This window comes from Sesamum indicum, linkage group LG15, assembly GCF_000512975.1.
Source record: "Sesamum indicum cultivar Zhongzhi No. 13 linkage group LG15, S_indicum_v1.0, whole genome shotgun sequence".
Classification (NCBI taxonomy): Eukaryota; Viridiplantae; Streptophyta; class Magnoliopsida; order Lamiales; family Pedaliaceae; genus Sesamum; species Sesamum indicum.
Window position 1 is genome coordinate 363,716 of NC_026159.1, and position 15,444 is coordinate 379,159.

Genomic DNA, 15,444 nt, shown 5'->3' on the forward strand with positions numbered 1-15,444 from the left:
AAAAAAAGAGAAACATGATGAAATAATCATAAATATAATAAAATAAAAAAAATTATATGGTATCTATTAATTGATGGACAAAACGAGTTTTAAAAACTAAAAAAGGTTTTTATATTAAATTACTTAAATTATAAAACCTAATTGATGTAAATTTTGAATGATTTATAATAAAAAAATAATTCGAAATTTAACATGAATGGATGGATTAAAAAAAGTAAAAAATAATGATGACAAATAATAATTAATAAAAATTAATGTAATTAACTATTTATATTTATAAAACTAAATTTATGTGGCAAACAAGATAAAACAACTTATCCGTTAAGGCCCAACACAGTCTGCTCGGCCCAGCCCAGTGCAAATTTTGTTATCCTTGTAAAATACCAAAAAACACACACTAAAACCCTATAAAAATAAATATCAGCTAAAAAGTGTAATAGAAAAAAGCCAAGAAAAACGTCCCATTTCAACGGCAGCATCAATTCTCAACATTTCAGGCAGCCGTGCCTTCCTCCCGCTGACAGCCACCAGTCGCCTTCCTCCGCTGACAGCCATCATTCTCCAACCTCAGTTTCTTCTTTTTTTCAGTAGGTACTTATTGATCAAAGCAAGTGAGTTTTTCTTTTTCTTTTTTATGTTTCTTGATTTAGGGTTCTTGCTTTGTGAAATTAAATGTATCTTGTTTAAATGAATTTGTCTGCCCAATGGAAAACTTGGCATGAGTACTTCTTAAAGATCACGAATTCTTGAATTACACGGTCTTACTCTGTTTTTTTTTTTTTTTTTCCTTTATGGTGTTGATGAATTATTTCAAGGTTCTTGAAATTGAACTACTACATGGGTTCTCTAGTACGCCGTGGATTACTATTTCTGGGGACAAAGGTGCGGGACTTAAATGCAAGGATGCCGGTGACGATAGTTTTGTTGGTTCAGAACTTGCGAGGAGAATAGCCAAGACGGCTCCCATCATTGGAGGTTCTGAGGCGTTCAGAACTTGCGAGGAGAATAGCCAAGACGGCTCCCATCATTGGAGGTTCTGAGGCCTCTTCCCTTTTGATATGATTGTTTTTTTGTTTGATTACTGTATTGATTTTGTTGTGATTTTTATTGCTACACTGAATAAAATGGTGAGAAAATGGTGGTGTTAGTTCCTAACATTCCATGTTGAAGTTGTACACGGGTTGGTAATTCTGGCATCAGCAACTCCCAAATAATAAAATTTTCAAGACATGACCGAGGAAATTGCTGGAACTACTTTTAAGGAACTTCCCTGAAAATTATTTCCAAGTCTCTTGACTATGTTTAACTGCTTCTCCTTTCAAGAAAAAAGTAAGTCAAGTTGGTGAATTGATCTTCATTTTCAAGAAAATGTGTTCTTGGGATAGTGTTCTTTTGGTGGAACTGTCCCTTGTATCCTTTCTTTGCTCTAAATCATGAACAAGGATAAGCTGCAGTCTTTCTTTCATGCGGGAATAAGTAATTCTAATTACAGGTAAGTTGCATGTTTTGTTCTTGTATATGGTGCATCATGTATTTACCCTTGTTTGTTAAAAGATGTGTAGTGAAGAGCTGTTAAGTTTATTCTCATTGTTTTCTTTGGTCCTTCGACAATTGCAGGCCATATTTGTTGCTGCATAAAGCTGTTGTTCTTTAGCAATCTCTCGTGATACGTATTCCCTAAACATGCTATTCTAGCCTTAATAAGGACACGAATTATTGGTTCTTCTTTCTCAGACGTGTGTGCGTGCATGGGTGCATATATATAGATCTAAATGTCTATATATGTTTTGTCAGTTTTTCTAATATACAGATTGTTTCTTTGTTTCAGTCTGGTCGAAAAGGAATGGTTTTGGATTTGGCGAAGTTTGTCGACAAGGGTATCCAAATCAAGTTAACTGGTGGAAGACAAGGTCAGTTATGTGTAAATTTGATTGGTTTGGAAATTCAGGCCATGTCTTTGTTCAGTTGTGAATGGATTGGTTCTAATATTTCTGTTCAGAAACTGTTGTGCTTATGATTGTTTTTTCTTGGTTTTATCTGGTCATTTTCCACTCTTAGTGACATTAATTTACCATTGAAATCCCTGATCCTCAGAATGCAATCAACAACAGTGGCCTATTTGAACCTCAAACAATTTTGTTCCCCGGATTACTGCAATTAAATCCTCCTTAAGATTTCACTATTTACAGTTTGATTGTTGCTTTGTTTTGACTTATCATTTTCCAAAACGTCTGTAATGTGTTCTGAATGCATATATTTTCCCGTCCCTTTTCTTAAGTCTTAATAGGTTCTGATCAGTACGCTTGTGTTAATTGCAAGACTTTATCAAATTGCGATGAGTGTTCATGACATAGTCACTTTGTTTCTCTAAATCTGCCATGAGGATCTACAGGCTTTTGTTTGGATTGTCATCTTGGTGGTGTTGGATGACCTTCCTACCATTGAGATAGGAAAGAATGTGACTGTAGCAATAATATAAATGTATGCATTTTCTGTTTCAGAAAGTTCTTTACTTGACGTTATATTATCTAAATGAATGCAAAAATGTAGTGGAAGTGATTTTCAATGAATGCAAAAATGTAGTGGAAGTGATTTTCTTGTTTTGGGAAAAGGTTATTTGCATTGATGTAAAAGAATCATACGTACACTTACAAGCCTTTCACGAAAGTTTTTTTTGGAAATGATTTCTACCTGTGTGAGAGGTTAGTGATATTTTAAGTTTTCTGAAAATTGCTGCCAAATGTTCTTTGGATCATGTAGGACTTTGGTGCTGAAACCTTTTGGCTCCACTTATTAACACATGGAGCTATATGAGCAAGATGCTGATGTTGTCAATTGCACAATCTAGAGTAAGACTACTGCTTGAAGGTAATGGAAAGCCATGTATGTCTTCACTTTGATTATTGAATCTGTGTCTACTTGAGGAGCAGTAAGTAACATTATGTTTACTGATCAATTTGCCTACTTCACCTCTGATTGCATGTATGTGATCCACTGATGGCTAAGTGTCATCCGTCCATTCTCTCTTACTCTTATTTGAACTTGACTTAAGTATCTTAATATTCTCCTGGGACTGTGATGAAACTTCCTAAGTATTTTACTCTTATATGTAATCCGCTGAAAGCTAAGTGCCATCATCCACTCTCTCTTACTCTTATTTTAACTTGACTTCAAGTATTATAATATTCTCTTAGGACAGTGATATTTTAACTCCCAAGACCAATTAATGGACAGACAGAATATTTTCTCTCAAGTGCCATATAGAAAAGTATCTTGTTTATGCGGTATCTATTTTATGCCTTTAAATTAGAGCATGTCGCAATTATGTATCTGTGTTGTTTTCTTTTGTGCCTTCATGATTCTATCTTAATGCAAAGAATAGATGTCATACTATTTATAATCTCTTTGAGAAGTACTGTTGTTACTGGTAATCTAGTACGAATTCTTTTATTATGCGAGTTTTATTGTTACTGGTCATAAATAATTTTTCAGTAATATGTATGATATGCATTTATTTGATTCTACAAGTGAAGCATGTCAGTTGGTATGTGTGATTCATACTTGTCTTTTACAAGAGCGAGGGCCAGAGTTTGAATTTGATTTGCCAATTCTGTGCGAAGTAGATAACCTCATATCGATAAAGATTGTGCGGGAATCAAAAGGTTAAGTAGGATTTAAATGCTCAGTTAAAACATATGTTGGCTGCTAAAGTATGCTATTTGACGACATTTTAGAACCTAATGGTAGCCTACCTATCTTCATATTCCTCTATTCTAGTTTCTAACTCAAAAGTAACCAGTGCCCCTATTAATTCTTCTAAGTCAATTTTTCTTCCATATTTTGAAATCAAGGTGGTTGAACCATTGATTTTACACTTTGTATAATTCAAACCCAATTGTATTGCTCTAATTTCTTTGAAAAGTCACAGAATCACCATTCTCGTTTGGAAAGAAAATAATTATGGGTTTTGAGACTGCTCAAAATGTGAAGGGTGCGAGGTTATAGTTGAGACCTAAATTGGAGAATAAACCCTCCTCTTTTTTTTTAAATTTATTCTTGGTGCATTTATTGTGTTGGGTTCTCTTTTCATGCGCTTGCCTTAAAACTTTTTGTTCGTAATACATTTGACATTCTTGTATGAATTTACAAAATTCATGTTGGTTCATGTTATTAACCTCTTGTTTTTGCAGGCGTATCATAGAAAAATGCGTTGAAAAATCTATATCATTCGATCATGAATTATTTTATTTGTGAACTTTGAAAATTAAATGCTATACTAAAATGCCTAACTATTGTCTAGATGCCAATTTAAAATCTGTTTCTCAAGAGGACTTGGTAAATATTTTGTGAGTACTATATAATTTCATGAGTCCATAAATGGTTTTTTGAGGAACACAGTGTTTTGCTAACTTAAATTTGTGTTTGAAGAACCTTTAATATTACTGGAAATTGGTTTCCTTGTCAACTGTTCTTCTGTTATCAATTAAAACCTTTAATATTACTGGAAATTGGTTTCCTTGTCAACTGTTCTTCTGTTATCAATTAATGTTTTCAAAATCAGCTTTTATATTTTACTCAAAGATTTGTTTCTTCTGTTATCAATTAATGTTTTCAAAATCAGCTTTTATATTTTACTCAAAGATTTGTTTTTCTTGTCAAGTGTTTTATAATAAACTCATTTTTTCAAAATCAGCTTGAACTTACAAATAATGAAGAAAAATTAACAAAATATTTTGATGAGTAATAGATGAATTCATTTAATTGTTTTTGGATAAATGCATGACAAGTCATATGTTTTGGACTTTAAGTGAAGCTTTTTTTGTTGAATTTTAATTTTATAAAAGTAATCGACTTTGAAACAGTTTCTGAAGTTTTTTGGAACATTTTAAAAAGCATTCAGTTTACTATTTTTGGTCAAATTGCATTCATTGCCATAATTGCTCAGATTTTCAAGAAATACATTATTAACTTTTCTTTTGACAAATGATTATCGTGCTGAAACTTGTTAAGATGTGTTGAAAATTCTTTTAAGATATTTGACCAATAATTTAAAAAACGATAATGAGATTGGCATCTAGAACAGTTATGCAATTTATTATATGTATGTTATTTTTCAAAGTTCACAAATGAACTAATTTGTGATTGTATGCTATAGAATTTCCAACAATACTTTGATACGCCTGCAAAGTAGAGATGTCGATGATATGAACAAATATGGTGTTTTGTAAAATTTGTACAAGAATTTTAAATGTACGACAAACAAAAAGTTTTGATAAAGCGACATGGGAATAAAACCTAACATAATGAACAAACCGAGAATAAACCAAGAAAAATAATGGAGGGTTGCTTCTTGTTTACGTCTCAACTCCAACTCTCTTGCGCCTGTCATATTTAAAGTGGTCTCAGAATCCGTAATTCCATCGCTTCCAAATTAGAATGTTGAGTACGTGAGTGTTTCATAGAAATTAGACACTTTTGAGTTTGAATTATACAAAGTAAATTGCAATGGTTTCAACCTTACTTGATTTTTAAATATGGGAAAAATTGATAAAGAAGCAATTGATAAGGTCAAAGGTTGCTTTTTTGGCTAGAAAATGGTAGAGAGGAATATATGGATATATAGGTTATTATGTGGTTCTAGATGTTGTCGAAGATGCACTCTTCTTTTAGCGGCCAATATGTGACAACTGGGTGTTTAAATTAGTTCTTAGAGAGATGTTATTTATATAAGTTGTTATTGCATGTCATTATGTTGCGCGTTTTCTCTTTAATTGTTGATTCTGTACACATTTTCTTGTTTGTTTATTTCATTCTAACAACTTAATGCTGGTGAAGACAGCTTTCACGTCGATTGGGTTCAAGTAATTTGGAGTATTGAGTCTTTTGCACTAGAGTATCAACCCTCCTGGGTTCTCCAAGAAATCGGCAGCCATCTATGTAAAGAGTCTATTGTAAATAAGAATTAAGTGTGTATGGTAATACTTCGGCCTTCTTTGTATTATGGCTCCAATAAGACCGCCTTGTTTCTTAGCCAAAGAAATAAAAGTTTTGATCCGAAACTAATTTGTAGTTGTATATTTATTACTTGATCAAAATCAACTCAACCATATGCACAAGTTGGTACATCATTGAAGCTCAAATCAACTGTTTTTTGAGAATTCTTTTCTTTTTTTTCCCTGTACTGCTTACAATTGGAACATCGTTGAACTCTATTCTCCATACGGAAAATACACTGCCAATCAAAAAAAAAATAAAAGAAAATAGAACTTTTGTAGTATACAATCATCATCAACAAACTAAAAAGAAAAACTACAATCCAATTGAGGTATATCAATGTTAAGGTAGTGTCTATCAACAAGCTAGCTTGCATGTTTTCATCCCCCATAGTAATTTAGATTATGGGTACACATAAATAAATTTGGCATTCTATTAGCAACTTTAGAATATGACGAAGTCTCCAGGTTATATATAACTATAGCTAATGATTATGAATGTGATGGTGATTGTTAAATATCTTGATTTTAAATGTTCAAAATTAATAATAATTGAGATGGGGATGTCAATGATCTCGTAGAGACTTACCGACGTGACATATAATAAGAAATATCTCTTCTTTTATGGAGATTATATAAATATATTTTGACCAGTAAATATGTTATCATAGTTAGTCATAAAATATATTAAGTTCACAATAAAATTTACGTTTCTGTTATTGAAACATTAGCATTATACAATTATATTTTCAACATAAATTGATAATAATTGTTTTAATTGATAAGGATACTATTTACTCCTATTATTTGTAATTCACTTTCTAAATTTAATTTGTACTACTAAATTAAAAATATTTTTCAAAATTAAAATTTTATATTTCGTATTCACAGATGAGTTATATTTCACTATTTTGTATTCATGTCAATTAATATAAAAATAAAAATAATAATATAGTAAAATAAAAATAATTAGTCAAATTCTTTATTTTGGATTGCTTTAGTAAGAAGATTCATTTAATAAAAGATTAACAATATAACTCAAAAAGAGCACAATATGAAATATGAAAGTGTACCCCGTGAAAGGTATGAATGTTTTCTTACAATAGAAAATAAACACTCAAGCCATTCTCACTATTTTATATTTAATCATAAGTTACAGTTATTAGAATTCTCAAAATGATACGTCCATTATATTATAAAAAATTTTATAATCTAAAAATATTAATCTAATATTAATATTAAAATAAAATTAATTAGTCGGAAATCACTTGATTTAAATTTTTCAACAATACGTTTAATTTAATAAAATTGAGGATATTTATTCAATGTTATACTTTTATTTTTTTGAAGTTTGGATTAGTATTTACATGTTACTCATATGCTATTCATTCAAATTTTAATGTGCCCTAGTAATTTTTATATAAATATTTATGATCTTTCCTAGCAAATTAAGCATGTTGAAATATTATGCTATTTAGTTAGATATATCATTCATCTTTTAAGAACTTTAGAGGAATTAGAAGTATCATATATTTTTCTTCTTTATTAGAATTAAATATAATAGTTGCTTCATTATATTTTCATTTAGAATCGTTTTAATTTATCAAGTTCATTTCTTAATTGTGTTTTCATTTTCATTTTCATGGGCCCGTTTTCGTTTTAATGGGCCCGTTTTAGAATCATTTTCGTTTTAATTTAGGATTAACATCTTTTCAGCTGGATGGATAATTTCGATCCTGCCCCGAATAGTAGGTTTTGGAAGGATGATTGCAGTTCCTTGATTGGTAGAATCCTCACAAGAGCCAGGTTTTTGTTGAAAAACCCCCTCAAATTTTACAAATTAAGCAAAAAAGCTGGTATCAGTAGATTGATTTTATCGATAATTGTCGAAAGATAGTCCTTAAGTAGAATTATGAATCATTAAATAATATATAATAATTTTATGAGGTCTGTGTTTCTAGAATTTCTATTGATTTTAGTAAAAAAAGTTGAAAATTGTAGTAAAATAAAAAATATATAGTGTGAAGTGAGAAACATATCAACGTTAAATTGAGTAGTATTTGCAAAAAGATGAGTTTTAAAATAAATTTAATTGATTAAAAATCGTGTTTTTCTATATATATTAAAAAAAGATACTATATTTGTTTAATATTTGCATTTGTCTTTTGGCAATAATAATTTTTTCTCAAAAGTACTATATTTTATTGCAACTAGTATATCTCATATTAAATTTTACAACTATTTATAATTTATAATATTAAGATATTGCACTTTAATGAAAAAATTGAATGTTTAATTCAATAATGTTTCTACTATGTTATATAGTTGTTCTTTTTTTTGGATTTGGTATATAGTTTTTTTTGGATTTGGTATATAATACACAATCTTGTATGATTGCAAAAAAAATATATTTTTTAATTAATTATAGTGATTTAATTATTTTTCTATGATATATGAATAATATCCAATGATATAGAAAATAAAATATTAAAAATATGGAATTATAAGTTTTATTAGTGATAAATTATTTAAAAATTCTGACATCTATTTTAGATGAGTAATTTTAAAATAAATTAAAATGGTAAAATCGAAATCAATATTAGTCAGTCCAAAGGAAACGTGGGAACTGATTTGAACTTCCAGTATGGTGGCCCACAGTCATGTGTACCATGTAAAAGCCCAAAATGTTATGAACCGTAGAGTAGGCCTTTGAGGCCCAAAACATATGGGTTACAAAGAAATCCCCCACCATACTTTTCAATCAAAACTTGATTTCCGTTGGACTTTCTGACCGTTGCAGAAGCAGTCATCACGGAGGAAACCGAAAACTCCTCCATTTGCTTAACCCACACTCTTTTGGCGGCACTACTTTACCACTATCTCTACATTCCTGTTCTTTCCAGTATCCCCGTAACTCCACATTAAATAATCCTCTTCAGTTGCAACAGTAAAACCCTCCCTCTTCCCAGAGCAAACAGTGAGTTACGTCCATTTGGTCATCTCTTCATTCTACAACTCATCAATGCAAAAGCTACTAGATTAGTGTAAAATTGCAGTTGTTTATGAGTTCTATGCTCCTTTGTGTTCATTTGTAGCCGTGGGCGTTGGGGTGCAAAGCAGAAGACAGAGAATGGGAGCGTTTTGCGACGGTGACTTCACATTCTCATCAAATTACAGTTTCGTGTGCTCGCAAGATATGAGATCCTCCAAAAACGTCCACGACAATGTCCATGGAAGCATTTATCTTGATCCGGTAACGTTCTCACATTCACCTTTTCCTTTTCTTTTGGTGTGTGTGAGTGTTCCTTAGTTCTTTGAATTTGTTTTCACATGAAGTAGGTGCATATTATCAATCACACCAGTTCGAATTCGTTTTCCCCACGTCAGTGGCACTAACTATTAATGCGTTGCTGAATTTTAACTGTTATTACTTTTTACCAGTGACACAATCTTCAAATTACTATAATCCTCTCATAAACATTGCGGAGTATGTTTAGATGTTTCTGCACTACCTTATGAAAGAATCTCTTTATCTTTCTTATTTCTCTTTGCTGGTACCTTTGTTTAGATGCAAACCAATTCAACTGTTGCTTATTTATTTGCAGCTCTGTTTGAAATTTATCGACACGGAGCAGTTTCAGAGGTAAACTAAAATTATGCCTTCTTCATCATTTAATACTTCATTCCGACTATACTTGCACTTTGTTGTGTCCTTTGTTAGGTGCTTTCTGTATCTCTTTTGATGTAGTTTTGATGACTGAGTTTCTAATATGATACTTGTATGTTGACAGGCTGCGGGAACTTAAGCAACTAGGTGAGCGCATCATGTTTCTGTTTTGCTTCTTAATAATCCGTTCACCAATAGCTATACTTGGCTTTTCAGATCTTCGTATTGAGTCTGATAACTATAGCCTTTTGTTATGCATGAGGTGGTAGCTCTGTTGTTATCATGAATGCCATGACGAGAGTGACAAATGGTTATTATCTTACTCTTCATTTGACTGCTAATATTGAGGAAATTGAACACTATGGTTTTGGTATTCTTCCTCACACTTGTGCAGCAAACAGTTGTTAATTAGAAAATCAGTTGTACATGATGCATACCTTCACATTTTCCATGAAAGCTACTTGTTTGTTTTCTGAAGTCCAGCTGCTGTCATGGTATCATAATTATTTTGATTGGGCTCCTGATGAGGGACGCATTTTATTTACTCCTGAATATCTGTCTGCTTGAATACAATTACAATAGTCTGCATTATCTGGACATCTTTGTTCTAGTAAATTAGCATCACAGGAATAGACTGCCAAATTTCATGACTTGCTTCACATGTCTAATGCCTTTTGATTACTTGAATTAGGACATTCCTGTTGCATATAGAGAGCCATGGGTGCCATCACAGTGTTCAGTTTAGGCAATTGCAACTTCTCAGGATCACATTTAATACTAATTTCAAGAAGCCTTATTTTTGGTACATGAGGAGCATTATCATTGGGAGTAACCAGTGGGGTAGCTACCTTCATTTTTCAACTTGCTTCGAATGATTTATTTTTCATTTTCCAATTGTCAGGAATGGCACATATGGTATATCCAGGAGCAGTGCATTCTAGATTTGAACATTCTCTTGGAGTCTATTGGCTTGCTGGTGAAGCGGGTCACAAACTTAAGATCCAACAAGTATGAGATCTGCGTTAAATATGTTCATCCAAAATTATAACTTGAAGCTATAGGGTTTCTTTTCTGAACAATGTGCCTTTTCAGGGATCAGAGCTTGGTATCGATCGCTTTGATATGCAAACTTTAAAACTTGCAGGTTATATAAATTTACATTATAATGCAGTAAGAATATTTATTTGCATACCTGTTGATGTTGACCATTTGCTTTGCATTAATTGACAGGGCTTTTGCATGACATAGGTCACGGGCCTTTTAGTCATTTGTTTGAACGTGAGTTTCTTCCGGAGGTTCTTAAGGGATCAGAGTGGTAAGTATGTCGAACTGACTGTATTTTTTATGGGCTAATGGTTGTCCACTTGATGAAAGCATATCACTTTTCATTAGTTACTTTCTTGTTTTAATAAGCAACTTTATTATTTGTTACATGAGAACTTCAGTTGTTCCTTTGAATATTAATTTTTATTTCATCACTAACACTCTTAACTCCCATGCCTACTGAGCTCCAACTTCTCCTTTCTGGGACTTAGCTAATGCATGATGTACTTGACGAGGCCTGTGTCTAGGAGTAAAAAGCATTCGACTGCATCCATAACCATAAGTCACCTTTCGGCTAGTCTCACAAACACATGCAGTCGGATATACGCATGATTAGATTATGTGTGCTAATTCTGGTTTTTGCCCCTGGAGGTAAACTTTGGCCATTAAGAGATTCTAACATCACATTCTTCTACTTCTGACTCTTGAATTTCTGTTTCCCAATATTCTGATTTGTGCTTCTTAGTAAATCATTTTTTTGTTGCGGGCTATTAATGTGTTAAAAATGGTTATAGGTCTCATGAGCTAATGTCTGTGGAGATGGTGGATTATATTGTCGATGAGCATCAAATAGACATAGATGCTGAGACCATGAAAAGAGTCAAGGTTAGTTGATACTTGCCTGTCCCCAGGTTATAGTTTGTTCATCCTGCTTGCTTTTTCCCTTGTTTTATGAAATTTCTCAGAAAACATCTTTGGTGTTCAAACTGTGATAAAGAGAAGTGATGTAATCGTTCTCTTGGTTGGAACATTAGTTTGTGCTACTGATCAGTTTTTTGTTATCTATATCTGTATCATAATATTCTTCATGATGGCTGGTATGGATTTCTCAGTCAAATAAGAAATCTATACAGCCTTTGCCTTATGGCAAAAATTCTTTGATACATTCTGTTTGAAGGACATTGTAATTGTTATGTTGCATATCATACGTTTATTATAAATGGTGGTTGACAATGTGGTTTTTTATGCTTTTCATAAAATTTATTTCCATGTTATTGTTTCTTTCAATTCTGGAGGCTTCATAGAAGTCTTTGCAGAGCTTGTCACAGAAAAAAGGTTTCACTTTGAATAGGTATGAGATCCTTTATTGGCTAATTCTTATGCTCCTGAGTCCTGAGGTCTGAATTGATTTGTTTCAACCTTTACCCTGGGCAGGAAATGATACTTGCAAGTTCTAAGTATGCTACAACCAGAGTAAGTCTTGCTATCATAATATCTTTTATGATAATAATGCAGCTCTATTCACGTGTTCAGCTGATTCTGTGATTTTTCCTAATCTCCAGAGCACAAGGGAAAAGCGATTTCTATATGACATCGTGGCGAATGGTCGAAATGGCATTGATGTTGACAAGTTAGTAACTTCAACTCTAGGAACCAGATTTCTCTTTGAATGTCATCATTCCTGTGCTATTTTTCGAATTTTGTTCTCTTATGTTGCTTGATTACAAAAAAGCTCTGCTGCAGATTTGATTACATTGTCCGCGACTGCCGAGCATGTGGTTTAGGATGCAACTTTCAGTTTCAAAGGTTATGGTCAAAACTTTGTGATGATTCAGTTCACATGCACGTTGTACTTGCGCAACAGGTTTGCTGAACAGTTTCTTTTGGACTCTCAGGTTAATGGAGAGTATGAGAGTTATGGGTGATGAGATATGCTATCGGGCCAAAGACTGTAAGCATCTAAATGACTCAGCTGGATGTATGCTTCTCTTTTGTTATCTTCAGATGTTACTGACTGTGAATTTCAGATCTGACGATCCACAAGTTGTTTGCTACACGAGCTGATTTGTATAGAACTGTTTATACTCATGCAAAAGTAAAGGTATTGATCGATATAATGTTCAGTTCTGCAGTTAATTTACTTGAGATTTTATGTGTATTTGTAGTCGTAGTATTCTTTACAGGCACACACACATACATACATACATATATATATGACTAATATGCAGCTGACTGGTTATTTTTCAGGCTATAGAGCTAATGGTTGTAGATGCCTTAGTGAGTGCGAATAGTTATCTACAGATAGCATCTCACATACAGGATCCCTCAGAATATTGGAAGGTTTGGTAATTCTTCTATTTATTTATGGTTAACTGCTTACTGCACTACTCAGGTATTCCTTTGTGGTGTAGTTAGATGATACTATTATCAAGACCATTGAGACAGCTCCTGACCAAGAACTAAAGGAATCTAGGGATTTGATCCTTCGTATTCGCCGGAGAGATTTATATCAGGTTTCATAAGTTTGAGAAACAATGCTCCATGATCATTTAATAGTACTAATTGTATTTATTATTTTCTTTTTCATAATGCTTTTTTCGTGTAAGATGATGTACTCACATGCTAATTTTCTTTTGCAGTTTTGTAATGAGTATGCTGTTCCGAAAGACAAGTTGGAGAATTTTAAGAAAGTTACTGCACGGGATATTGTTTGTTCACAGGTATGCCTTTCACAGTTTGGAAAATTTGTAAGCTTCTTTTGCCAGGGAAAGGTTCTGCTTACTGTATGAGAGATAAATAACTACTGGTTACGTAGAAAAATGGTGGAGCAACACTTAGAGAAGAGGATGTTGTGGTTAGCAATGTCCGGATTGATTTGACTCGCGGGAAGCATAATCCTCTTGAAAGGTGCTTATCTCCGTAACTGATGAAACTGCTCACCATTTCCATGGTCACAAAGTTAGCAATATATTTTACATTGCTATATTAACATATTTCCATTGTTTGCATGCATTCCTTCTTGCAGCATCAAGTTTTTCAAGGTATGAATGAATCCGGTGTCCCAATTTAAGTGCTCGGAATTTTGACACTTGTCAGCTCTCTCATCTTGTTTTACTTTACTTTGACAACTTCTGAAAGCTCTCCTTTTTCAGGATTATGATAGTGATGAGAAGTTCTCAATTTCTGATGATCGCATCAGCCACTTGCTTCCAACATCTTACCAAGACATGATTGTGCGAGTTTACTCCAAAAAGCCTGAACTGGTCTCTGGAATCAGCTGTCGAATCTTTCAATTCCTATCTTTATCCAGTTGCACATATAAATGCTGTCTTTGAACTCCTTTTGCAGGTAGGAGTAATTTCTGAGGCCTTTGAGAATTTTCAGTTGAAAACTTATGGCATCAAGGCACAAGTACATGCAACACCAGAGAAGAAAAAGCGACGGATGTAATGATTCCAGTATGCTCATATATTTTGGTGCCTTCGTCGTATAAAATGAAGCAGCTATGCACTATATATACACATATCCATTATAACATTCTGATACTGACATATATACTTGTTGTATTGCATATATACAATGGCAATTGCATTTTTGGCTGGGAACCATGTACAGGACTTGACCTTAGATATATGCATATATCACGTTACACGCCCTTGATTGCATTATTTGCTGAAACCACAGTGGCCTTTGTATCACATGAATACATGAATGTCTCTCTTTGTTAGAAACTTAGTTTGGTGCTTAAAGGGATGTAGATTGTGTTACAATTTACTTCATTTGCTTAACAGGGAGTGATCTTTTGTGTAATAACATGGAACTTTTGAAACCCAGATTCCATATAACTGTTAAGAGCTCACAATTTTAGAGTACAGGGTGTGAGTGAAGGATCAGTTGAAGTTCACATTAAGATGCTAATTGCTTGGTAGTTTACATGACGTGTCACCCATCATCTGTTTTATTCATTTCTTTATGGTCCGTAGCACTTGGACAATATATTTGTCTTCCAACATCTCTTAATTAGATAGACAGCTTGACTTGGTTGTTATTCGAGTTTATAATACTTACTGGCATGATTGAGGCCTGTAGATTGGTATGCTGTCCTTGAACATTATAATTCTTTGAGTTTACAAGAAAGTCCAATAAGTTGGATAGTTTCTCTCTGTTACTTCCCCCTGATTATTTGTTTTATGAGCATGTGAGTAGATGAAAAATATGCCTGGTCTTACAAAAAATAAGAGAGACTTTAATGCAGGATTTTCAGTGGGATCTGTCCTAGTTTATGATAAAGATGACCTTGAAATTGTTGTCCATTTTCATCTTCAGTGGTGGGATTATTCTAGAATATGTCTAGGCAATTCAAAAGGACTGGACAGGACTGGACAGGATGAAATTGGTTCCACTGGAAATATCTGGACCTTTGGATCCGAGAGATTAGCATCTAGATAGATTGTACTTTTCAGTATGCATTTTGTACTAATAGTAATGGAATCATTATAGTTTGCTCTCAAGATTTTAGAGGCAAATTGGAATCACTGAGGAAATTGGTTGGGCTCTAGCCAGACTCTGCTCTCTGGAAACAGACTCCCCCATTTGTTCTTTGTCATGATTATTATCCTTCCTTGCGTACAGCAAGAGATTGCAAAGATGAATAGTGTTATTGGATTCAGCTATGTGGCCTGTAGGGCAAATACCTTGATGAAAGAATACATATAGGAATCTGATTGGTTTTTTAAAATA

At 33.0% G+C, this 15,444-nt stretch overlaps 1 protein-coding gene and 2 long non-coding RNA genes across 6 annotated transcripts; 2 read left to right on the forward strand and 1 right to left on the reverse strand.

The window, feature by feature from the left end:
* Positions 426–6,063, forward strand: LOC105177142. 3 transcript variants are annotated; one of them, XR_002288349.1, is made up of 5 exons: positions 426–591; positions 816–975; positions 1,829–1,910; positions 2,761–2,868; positions 5,836–6,063. It is a non-coding gene; the product is annotated as an uncharacterized LOC105177142 (long non-coding RNA). The 3 variants fall into 3 exon arrangements; XR_002288348.1 differs by lacking the exon at positions 5,836–6,063 and having other exon boundaries at positions 426–611; positions 2,761–2,883; XR_002288347.1 differs by lacking the exon at positions 5,836–6,063 and having other exon boundaries at positions 2,761–2,883.
* Positions 3,217–5,839, reverse strand: LOC110013167. The gene is made up of 2 exons (XR_002288350.1): positions 4,491–5,839; positions 3,217–4,431 (listed from the first exon to the last, which is right to left on the reverse strand). It is a non-coding gene; the product is annotated as an uncharacterized LOC110013167 (long non-coding RNA).
* Positions 8,791–14,718, forward strand: LOC105177143 (deoxynucleoside triphosphate triphosphohydrolase SAMHD1 homolog). 2 transcript variants are annotated; one of them, XM_020698929.1, is made up of 20 exons: positions 8,791–8,974; positions 9,089–9,246; positions 9,599–9,636; positions 9,785–9,807; positions 10,562–10,668; positions 10,753–10,804; positions 10,891–10,975; positions 11,499–11,589; positions 12,139–12,177; positions 12,267–12,334; positions 12,448–12,510; positions 12,600–12,655; positions 12,732–12,805; positions 12,952–13,044; positions 13,116–13,217; positions 13,344–13,424; positions 13,520–13,611; positions 13,730–13,745; positions 13,857–13,967; positions 14,053–14,718. In XM_020698929.1, exons 2-20 carry the CDS (start codon positions 9,124–9,126, stop codon positions 14,152–14,154), a joined length of 1,416 nt encoding a protein of 471 aa, XP_020554588.1. In that variant the 5' UTR covers positions 8,791–8,974; positions 9,089–9,123; the 3' UTR covers positions 14,155–14,718. The 2 variants fall into 2 exon arrangements, with proteins under 2 accessions (XP_020554588.1, XP_011098487.1); XM_011100185.2 differs by having other exon boundaries at positions 8,791–8,970; positions 14,053–14,716.

Coding starts and splice junctions, on each gene's coding strand:
- LOC105177143 (XM_020698929.1), top strand. CDS start 9,124: ATGGGAGCGTTTTGCGACGGTGACTTCACATTCTCATCAAATTACAGT. Junction 11,590..12,138: donor AGACCATGAAAAGAGTCAAG/GTTAGTTGATAC, acceptor TACCCTGGGCAG/GAAATGATACTTGCAAGTTC. Junction 13,218..13,343: donor GCCGGAGAGATTTATATCAG/GTTTCATAAGTT, acceptor TTTCTTTTGCAG/TTTTGTAATGAGTATGCTGT.